The sequence below is a fragment of the Hyperolius riggenbachi genome, chromosome 9 (assembly GCF_040937935.1).
Source record: "Hyperolius riggenbachi isolate aHypRig1 chromosome 9, aHypRig1.pri, whole genome shotgun sequence".
In the NCBI taxonomy this organism is placed as follows: domain Eukaryota; kingdom Metazoa; phylum Chordata; class Amphibia; order Anura; family Hyperoliidae; genus Hyperolius; species Hyperolius riggenbachi.
Genome location: NC_090654.1, coordinates 38,377,508 through 38,388,434, shown reverse-complemented (window position 1 = coordinate 38,388,434; position 10,927 = coordinate 38,377,508). Strand labels below are relative to the sequence as shown.

Here is a 10,927-nt window from a genome sequence, read left to right as displayed (position 1 = left end):
TTTGCACACAAAGATATGGCTTTGGGCTGGGGCTGCCGTGAAACGGGCCTCTAGTTTGTGTTGTCCCCCCAGGCCAAAAGGTCCCAGTCCTCCCCTGTATGAAGCCCCATAATCTCTATCTATGCCCCTGAAGTGAACAATGAATGACTTGTTAATATCAATGATGCAAGGTCCTGATACCATCTATGCTGTAAGCACATCTGAAGACTTTGAGCAAGCACTGGAATGGGAGCTCTGACTCTGGGGGGGCGCCAGAAAGTTGGGACTTATTTAGGGGAGAGCAAATTAGAATGCTGCTTTTGTCTGAGGACACGCCCACATTGGGGCACCCACACATGAAGGCTTCTAGCTTTTCTTGGCTTCTGGTGAACCCTCAAGGCAGCGGCGCTGGTGCTTCTGGTTCTCCCCTGTCAAAGGAGAAGTGGTGAGGGGCGGCGGCCTCAGAATTGTCAGTCAGGCGGGGGCGGGGCTGGTTATCCTGTCACAGGAGAGACGAGGAGGGGCGGCGGCCTCAGAATTGTCTGTCAGGTGGGGGGCGGGGCTGCCGCGCCTCCGATGACATACTGCGGGGAAGACACAGTCACGAGACCTGGGCGGCAGCCAGGTCACGTGCTGACGCTGTCACATGGTCGGTGACGCAGCGGCCGGGGCGGGTCATGTGACCGGTAGCGCTGGAACAGAGCAGAGAGATGGCGGACCGGGGGAATCCGTTCGGCGAGCTGGACAACCCGTTCCAGGTGGGTGACCCCTCCCTTTCCCCGTGCTTGCAACTGTGCAGTGTGACGTCATCTCCCCTCGCCTGGCGTGTGTCAGCTGGGATCCCCCCCCCTTCCCCCATTCTGTTCCCATCCCTCCTCCAGCTGTCACTGCACCTCTGCAGCAGCAGCATGAACCCTGCTCACCTGCTTCATTATATGTATTAGGAGGTGGTCCAAGCCACACTGTGATGTGATAAATTAGAGGACAGCGATCACAAAACAAATATATTTTTTTTCCTAATGCACAGTGCATTAGGAAAAAACTAATGTACAACACAAATTTTATGTGCATGTCTGTAAAATAAAAATGTTAGTTCTTGTTTTAGCCGACAATCGGTATTGCTCAGGCATTGTTAAGGTGGCCACTAACGGTCCAATTTCTAGCGAAAAATCGTTTGAGCGATCAGAAATTCTGATCGGACGAAAAATCGTTCACTACACCATCAACTAACCAATCATTGCTTCCTATCTATCACGACCAACAAGAAAATTCAAATTTTGGATTTTTTTGGATTTTTTTTTTTTTTATAATAGTTCATTATCGATTGTGCCCATCAACTGAGATTATTTACAACCAATCCGATCAGAATTTCTGATCGCTCGAATGATTTCTCGCTAGAAATTTGACAGTTAGTGGCCAGCTTTAAAGAACCATCCCGGCAGATTCTTAACGACCCCCGATGGCTGAGCATGACCGTTTGCAATGCTTTTTACAAGCCCTGTTGACCGACTGAAGTCGATCTGTCGTCTGCAGATCGTTATTTCCCCCCCCCCCCCCTTCCATAGCAACAAAGCACATCGCTAGCCTCAAGGCTAGGGATGTGTCTGCAACATCAGTCTGCAAATTGTCGCTTGAGGGTGCGATTCTCGATCCCTGATAGGATACAATTTTCGCATGTGTGTACTTAGATTAAGTCTTGAGCTTCTGCTAAGGATTGGATTGGTAGATTGACATTGACTTCAAAAGTGCACTGTCGTTCTTTCATCACAACCTGTTGGGGATAGCATGTTTTACTACTAAGGTGATAGTGTGTACTAAGCTCTAGGGCTAGGCTCTCCTTCCACTGGACTATTTTTGTGTGTGTTTTGGGTGAGATGTCACTTGTTTTCTCTGTTATCAGCTTAGTTGGAAAGTGTGTGTTTTTTTTTTTTTTTTTTTTTTGTTTTTTTTTTTTTTTTGTTTTTTTGCCAGTGCTATTGTTTTCTCCTCAGTGAGTCACACCACCCTCCCACCTTACCTCCTTTGCTTGGAGCAGAACAGGCTGCTAAGTCAGCATGTCTGTACAGCTTATGTTCCTATACTGTTAGCTGAAATGATCAGGAGTGACCTTTTTCAGGCCACATTAACTGTAGGCTTCTCCCATCAGTTATACTGTAAAAATTGTCCAAGCCCTATCTCAGCAGTTCTGAATGTGTATCAGTTGGGCTGGATCCACACTATAAGCACTTTTGTGAGCACTTGTGATTGCTGAGCGCTTTTTCCCATTAACTTTCATTAAAATTACGGTAAAAATCATGTAAAATCTTGGTACTTATCCGTTAGCCGGGCGCATCCGGCAGGTGGTGACAAAACTCCACCAGAGTTGCATCTTTCCCTACTATCCATGGCGCCCTGGAGGGGGAATAGTAATTAGCGCCACCTGCCGGATGCTAATGGATAAGTACCAAAATCTTTATGTATTTTATGTGTTTTTTTTTTTTTTTAACATGATTTTTACCGTGATTCAAGTGCACCCAACTAAAGTGCCCCCTGGGGTACAAGTACCATGTATTGAGGCGCTTGTCCTCTACTATGGCATATGTTGCCTTTGCTGACATACAGGACTGAATGCTAGTGTTTTCTTCAAAGCTTGATGCTACATTGTGGAGAAATATTGGCTATCGCATTAGTCTGCCATGATTTACTTTTTGATGTGCCATGACCTGTAAACGTAACAACCAGTTTACAATATCTGGATTCACACTATGCTTGTTGTGTAATGCACATACTTTATAATGTGTGTGTGAACTGCAATAGAGACCAGACAGACGTTTATTTAAAGCCTGCATGCAGCGAGTTAGACTAACGTGATCTGTTACAATGCAGTTATGGAACAGCTTCATAGAATTGTATGGACAGTGAGTTGATCAGGGCTGTGGAGTCGGTACAAAAATCTTCTGACTCTGTTTCTGAAACCACGACTCCAACTCCGACTCCGGGTACCCAAAATTGCTCAGACCTCGACTCCGACTCCTTAGTCTAATACTTAACAGGGCTGTGGATTTTGTACAAAAATCATACGACTCAGACTTAGTTTCTGAAATCACGACTCCGGGTGCCCAAAATTGCCCCGACTCAGACTCCTCGACTCCGACTCCACAGCCCTGGAGTTGACGTACAGAATTATTCTGCAATGCAGCTGATGCAGTGTGAAAGGACCCTCAGGGCCCCTTTCCACTAATGCTGAATACGCAGTGTTTCCCTGCATTTGAGTCAGATGGGGGAACCATGTCTATTCTGTCCATGGGTTTGCACGCTTCTGAAAACCTATAGCTGTGCACGGCTACAGGGTGTCTGTCCGGCTGTGTCACTGTCCCCCTTTCCTGTGTGTGTGACCACGGTGCTTTCTGTTTCCATGTGAAGGACTTTTTCATAGAAGATGCTATAATGAATTGTGCGAGCAGATCACATGATGTTGTCCCTCTGGTATACAGGCAGTGGCAGCACCATTGTGTTCACAGATAAGCTGATGACAATCTAATCTTCCTGTCTTATGTGTATTACTGAAATCAGCCCTCCTTTAGAAACCTGATCCATCTGTAAATAAAGAGCAGCCATGCACTGTGTGTGCATCCAGCAGCAGCTGCACAGGGCAGTCAGAACAGGTGATGGACATTCCTGCATTGGGGGTAGGGGAATCCAGCATGCAGTGTGCGTCTGCCATACATCATGGTAATTGCTGAGAAGAGCCTTTCACAAGGGAGCATAAAGCAGCACATGAACAGGTTATCCTGTGACCTCCTCTACATTATTGTTGTTACTATTATGATTACCTACTGCTGTACAGTGATCACTAATTCAAGTGTTTGGCAGAGGAGCTTACACTCTGTTCCCACTACAGTCACACACTATTATATTTATATATTTTACTTCTTCTAGAGCACTGTACAAAAAGCACTGATCTATTCCCATCAGTCTATGCGTCACACAGCATATGTTCTATTTCCACCACGCTATTATACATTTATATTATTTGTGATAGCGCCGACAACTTCCTTAGCACTATACAGAGACAATCGTCTTGTCACTTAACTGTCCCTCAGGGAGGCTCAAAATCTATTCCTGTGGTCCTCAAACTATGACATGTGGGCTGAATGCGCCCCCCCCCCCGAGGCTTTTTCACTGGCCCCCCAAACACAAAATGTATAACTTATAGATGTGGCCCACTGCACCTTTAAATATTGGCGGCCCGCATATAGAATAGCAGTGCTGGCATCACCCATCCACATACTGTAGAAGCCAGCGAGCAGTAATTCGCTGGCTTCCAATGCAATTCTGCATCAAATGACACTGCTGTCCAACTGGACAGCAGGTTGTCACCTGGGTATGCTTCACTGTCTGGTGCACAAAGACGTTCTTCGGGTGCCACATGACTGCTGTTGGGATTTCTCTCCTGGGCATGATTGGAGAGAATCAATACCAAGATTCAATGTAATGTTTTTCAGCATCATTTTATGTATACTCCGGCCAGCAGTCTGGCGTATGTTGACCCGGCTCTTGACTGAAAAAGTTTGGGGACCCCTGATCTAATCCTTATCTTAGTCCTATGTCTGTCTATGTATGTATCCTGTAGTGTATGTATCATAGTCTAGAGCCAATTTAGGGGGAAGCCAATTAACTTATCTATATGTTTTTGGATGGGGGAGGAAACAGTCCTCCAATCACAGCACCTGCTACAGCACGAAGTGTTGTGATTGGCTGAATGGTGTGGGCGTAGTTTACTACAACCTGTATGAAACCTAGCAGTTTGTCCACCCAATCATGTTATCAGAATTTCCCTATGAGGGTTCCTGCTGGGTCCCCTAAAGTAGGCTAGTGCCAGAACCTGGAGTGCCTGGAGGAAACTCAGTAAGACACGGGGAGAACATACAAACTTCGTGCAGATAGTGCCCTGGCTGAGAATCGAACCAAAAAAAAAAATATATATATATATATATATATATATATATATATATATATATATATATATATATATATATATATATATATATATATATATATATATATATATATATATATATATATATATATATATATATATATATATATAAAATTAGTCTATACTTCAAAGGAAGCCAATTAAGTTATCTGTGAGTTTTGGGGATGTGGAAGGAAACTGGTTGCTTGTCTAGTTTAGGGGATCCATCTGGAAACCTCATAGGGAACAGCTTTCCAATCACAGGGCCCTCTACAGCACAAAGCATTGTTATTGGCCTGAAAAGTGTGGGCGTAGTTTACTACAACCAATCTGAAACCTAGCAGTTTGAGAGTACAGTCCGCCCAATCACGTTACCGGAATTGTCCTCTGAGGTTTCCTGCGGAGTCCCCTAAAGTAGACTAGCGCCAAAAACTAGAGTGCCCAGAGGAACCCCACACAGACAGAGAGAACATACAAATTCCTTGAAGATAGTGCCCTGGCTGAGATTTGAACCCAGGGACCCAGCGCTGCAAGGTGAGGACTATCAATTGTATATAGCTCTGAAATAGTCCACCGTACTGTACAGAAAACACTGACCTATTCACATCAGTCTCTGCACAGAAGACCTGTGTTCTCCCCAGGCGCTCTTAGCCGTGGTGCTGCACCCGGCTGTCATCGGCTCGCCTTCTATGCTGAAAGCAGTGTTGCGCACAGAAGCACCAGCCCTGCATTCTCTCATCACGCCCCACCCAGCTACTTTTTCATGCCGCCCAGCTGGAAAAAAAATTTCTGGGGAGAACACTGAAGAGCTTACATTCTAATGTCCCCACTCCAGTCATATGCTTCTTTTTATATAGCTTTGACTATTCCTCAGTGCCGTACCCTGACCCATTCATACCAGTATCTGTACAAAGGAGCTTACATTCTAATCTCCCCATCCCAGCCACACACCTATTATCACATATTTATGTACTGTAGCTCTGGCATATGCCACAGTGCTGTACCCACTGACCCATTCATACTTGTCTGCACAGAGGAACTCGCGTTCTATTCTCTACATCCCAGTCATACAATACCCTTGTACAATGCAGGTGAGAAGCTGAAAAGCAAGTTGTAAAGACAGAGATGTGATAGTTGCTGCTGTTCTGTATATTGTTATTACTACAGTAGAATTAGTTTATAGTAAATTCCAAGGGACCAGGAGAAGTGGTTTACTATATCAGAAATGGTCATTCTCAAGCATACAATATACTATAGTACTGGACCTTAATTCAGTCAATAATTGGGAGTCCTTTTTTCTTTTCAATGCTTCAAGCAAACACTCAGCAGGTCTATGCTTGATCAAAATGCACAGTGCTCAATATGCCGTGTTTGCACGCAAAAATCCTGCAACAGCTTGCCAGGAAGCATAGGTCTCACCAGTTAATGCAGGTACAGTACTTGTAGTGTGCTCCTCTATCCACATGTCTGTGGGGCGTGGATGATACTGTAGCATTGCAGCCATGCACAAGCAAGTCACAAATCACAGGCAATTCCCTCAGTAATCAGTTAGTAGGTTACACAGGAAGCATAGGTCTCACCAGTTAATGCAGGTACAGTACTTGTAGTGTGCTCCTCTATCCACATGTCTGTTGGGCGTGGATGATACTGTAGCATTGCAGCCATGCACAAGCAAGTCACAGATCACAGGCAGTTCCCTCAGTAATCAGTTAGTAGGTTGCACAGGAAGCACAGGTCTCTCTGGCTGTTGCTTTTTGAGTTTATCCACGCAGGCCCAGAACTACTGCAGATAGCAAGCAGGCTACAAGCGGCTCATGGGTCTCTGACTGACGTATGCACCCGCCCACTTTCCACTATAGCTGGATACAGAAAACAGCAGGGGCCAAAAACAGGTTTACTATAACAGAAGTCCTGTGATTTCAGGGTTTTACTATACCAGGTGTTCCTCCCAAATACTTATAATGATGCTAGGCCAGGACCTGGACACATAGTTTACTATAATGAGAGTATGCTGTACCACATTATTGACACTGATGAATTATTGCAGGATCCGGCAGTGGTGGAACATCGGCCTAGCAATCAGTATGCCACCCTAGACGTCTACAACCCGTTTGACAGCAGAGGGGTGAGTAAAGAGCTCTGATATTTTGGCTGGAAATACAAGCGGGTCTTGATTGTGCTGCCTTATCTAACTATATCTGCATCTTCTGGGGCGATGTGAAGAGGTTCCATCTTCCATGTAAAGACTTAAAGGACACCTAGACTGAGAGGTATATGGAGGCTGAAATGGTTATTTCCTTTTAAAACAAGATCAGTTGCCTGGTAGCCCTGTAGATCTATTTGGCTTCAGTAGTGTCTGAATCACACCAGAAACAAGCAGTCAGCTAATCCAGTCAGACTTCAGTCAGAAACCACGGATCTGTTGCATGCTTGTTCAGGGGCTGTGGCTAAAAGTATTAGGAGGCAGAGGATCATCAGGAAAGTCAGGCAATGTGCACCCGAACTGACATGTGACATTATGAGATAGACATGTTTATGTACAGTGCCAAGCACACAAATAACTATGCTGTGTTCCTTTTTTTTTTTATTTCTCTGCCTGAAAGAGTTAAATATCAGGTATGTAAGTGGCTGACTCAGTCCTGACTACAGTGTGACCCTCACTGATAAGAAATTCCAACTGTAAAACACTTTCCTAGCAGAAAATGGCTTCTGAGAGCAAGAAAGAGGTAAAAAGGGGAATTTCCTATCAGTGAGGGTCACATTGTAGTCACTTCCTGTCTGAGTCAGAACTGAGTCAGCCACTTACATACCTGATATTTAACTCTTTCAGGCAGAGAAAGGAAAAAAAAAAAAGAATACAGCCTAGGTATTTGTGAGCTAGGCTCTGTACATACCCATGTCTATCTCATCATGTCACATGTCACTTCGGGTATCCTTTAACATGATATAAGTATGGCAGCCTCCATGTCCCTCTCACTACAGGCGTCGCATTTACCTGCTGTACTTACAGGGGGAATTCGAAAAATTACAATATCTTGCAAAAGTCCATTTATTTCTGTAAAAAGTGAAACTAATATGTGAATGAAAAACCCTTTGCTTGTGATTTGGGTGAATTAGCTGATTAGAGACACTTTGAGCCTGGAATATTGCACATTCTCACAATATTCTAATGATCTGAGATTTTTTATTTGGAGGTACTCATAAGCTGTAAGCCACAATCATCAAAATTATAACAAATAAAGGCTTGCATTGCATGTAGTGAGTCTGTCATATATGCGTTTCACCTTTTTAAGTTGAATTACAGTATATACTCAAATATAAGCTGACCCAAGTATAGGCCAACACCCCAACTTTTACCTCAAAAAGCTGGAAACACACACACACACACACACACACACACACACACACACACACACACACACACACACACACACACACACACACACACACACACACACACACACACACACACACACACACACACACACACACACACACACACACACACACACACACACACACACACACACACACACATATCATTCCCCCCCACCCCCACCACCCCCAGTGTCCTGAGTGCGCTTCTGTCATATGCCACTGCGGTATATGTAGTCACTTTACCCCCAGTGGTGCAGTGGATCGTTCACTTAATGCTTTACGCTGCAAGAAGAAAAAATGCCCCTGGGGGTTACTAACCTCATGAGAGGGAGGAGTCTGGATCCTAATGCGGCTTCCCCCTTCCTCCTGTGCAGCCCTGATTCCCCCTGACGGCTGCAGACAGCAGTATTTACCTATTTACCTCTGAGACCCAGTGCAGGTGCAGCGCCAGCTACCCCATTGGTCTTTGGCAGAAATAGCAGAGGGTGATGGTGGTACTGAGCCTGTGCGCAACCACTGACAACCTTGTCAGTGGATTTGTGACGGGGGTGTGTGTTAGTTTCTCATTGGGGATACACAGGAGGACTGGGGAAGCTTCTTTAGGATCACCTCCCGAGACATGTCCCCCATAGGAGCACTTATTTCCTTACAGGAAACTCCAGATGGCAGTCAGATAAATCCCTGGATCAACTCTTTCACAGAATTACCTAGCAAGTATAGCTGTGGATGCCCTTCAATGCAAGGAAAGCATCCAATCCCTTTTTAAAGTAAGATGTAGAATTTTCCAGAACTATTTCCTGAGGTGATATTCCAGATTTCCCAGAACGTCTCAGGACAGCAACCCTGAGACATGTCTCCCTCCACATTCACTGGACAGGAACTAGATTAAACAATTTGCATAATTAGGTAGGCAGGGCACACACATGTATATATATATCGTTATGTCCTTACCCCCTCAGTTGTTTTCCTGTCCAGCAGGATGCTAGATGTAGGGGGTAAGGCTGGCCACCCATGTGAGTCCACAGGAGCCGCGGCTGGTGTGATCCCCTTTGTCGGCGCTGGCTAGTTGTCTCAGCGCGGGGTCATGCTACACGCACTGGCCTCTCCCCCTGTGCTGTGTTCGGAGGACAAGCGGCGTCTGAATCCGGAAGTTGCCCGCCCCAGGGTCACGTGACAGGCGCCTCACGTGACCGGAAGTCGGAAAGCCGGAAGCAGGAAGTTCCTGACCCGGCGTGCGTTCCAGCGGCCATTGCAGCATGGAAGTCAGCGTCTGCTGACACATCACACTCAGCTGCAGGGGATTGCCTGGAGGAACGCTAAGGGGATTACTACAGCAGGTAGGAATTAACGTTTGCATAATGCAAGAAGGGTTGGGCATTAAGCAATTATTTAAATCAGCTATTAAGCTGATGTCCTAGTCTCACTTTGTGTTTGACTATGGAGGCTGCCGGTGGATCTTCCTCCCAGGGCTCTGTGGAGACAAGTTCCGTACCCTCTCTGGTATGTAACATTGTGGTAATTGTTTACATATCCCTTAGGAGGGTTATTAGGCTTGGCTGAGCTAATGGCTGGTATTTATTTGTTTTATTACAGCCTAAAATGGAAAGATCAGATTCCAAATCTGGGTCAAGACAAGACAAAGCTGATAAGCCTGACAAGCCTGATAAACCTGATAAAACTGACAAGACTACACCACATGCTGGTTCTAAAGCAACACATAAATCGGGGAAAAAATGTGCTATATGTGGAAATTATATGTCATCCTCTTCAAAAGTATTATGCCAAGATTGTACTAAAAAGGTGGTTAGAGAAGAAACCCCCACTATGTTAAAGGAGTTAAAAGGATGGATTAGATCTGAAATTTGGTCTGCTGTGCAGACTATCAAGGTTCCAGAGGTTGCAGTATCTAATGTACAAATGCCTTCAGTGCCTGCAGCAGTCTCTGCAGCCCCGGCAGTATCAGATATCCCAGGTCCTTCAGGTTCAGTTCCTATAGGGGACCCTACTTTAAAAAGGAAAAGGAAAGATGACGATTCTGAAGATTCAGAAATGTCAGAAGGGGAATTGGATATTTCATCTCTGGAAGAGATACCCTCAGAGACTGAAAAATCTGCTGAAAAAACTGTAAAGAATCAGAAATTTGCTTTTTCCACTGACTTTATGAAGGAGTTATTGGCAGCCATGCATGAAGCCATGGGTATTACTATAGAGCAAAAGACTTTATCTCCATTAGATCAGATGTATGAAACATTGTCAGAACCCCAAGTGACTTTCATCCCAGTGCATAGTAGTCTTAAGGGGATTATCAGGAAAGAGTGGGATAATCCAGATAGGAGGGCTTTCTGGCCTAAATCACTAAATAAAAGATATCCTTATAGCCCTGAAGACCAAAGGTTTTGGGGGACTGCACCCAAACTAGACCCATCTCTTTCTAAAGTATCCAGGAGATCAGATCTTCAATTCGAAGATTTTGGTAGTTTAAAAGACCCTATCGATAAGAAAATGGACAATATTTTGCGGAGGGCATGGGAAGCAGCATCTTTAAATTTCAAACCCTCTATTGCATCTACAGCGGTAGCAAGATCTTTAAAAATTTGGTTAGTAGAAGTCCAG

At 44.9% G+C, this 10,927-nt stretch overlaps 1 protein-coding gene across 1 annotated transcript in view; it reads left to right on the top strand.

The window, feature by feature from the left end:
• The first annotated feature begins 542 nt into the window (after positions 1–542).
• SCAMP3 (secretory carrier membrane protein 3) overlaps positions 543–10,927 on the top strand; it is a 44,260-nt gene continuing 33,875 nt past the window's right edge. The window contains exons 1-2 of the mRNA XM_068252552.1: positions 543–737; positions 6,984–7,061. Coding sequence (XP_068108653.1) covers positions 690–737; positions 6,984–7,061 — 126 coding nt within the window. The 5' untranslated portion in view covers positions 543–689. The remainder of the gene's footprint in view (positions 738–6,983; positions 7,062–10,927) is intronic.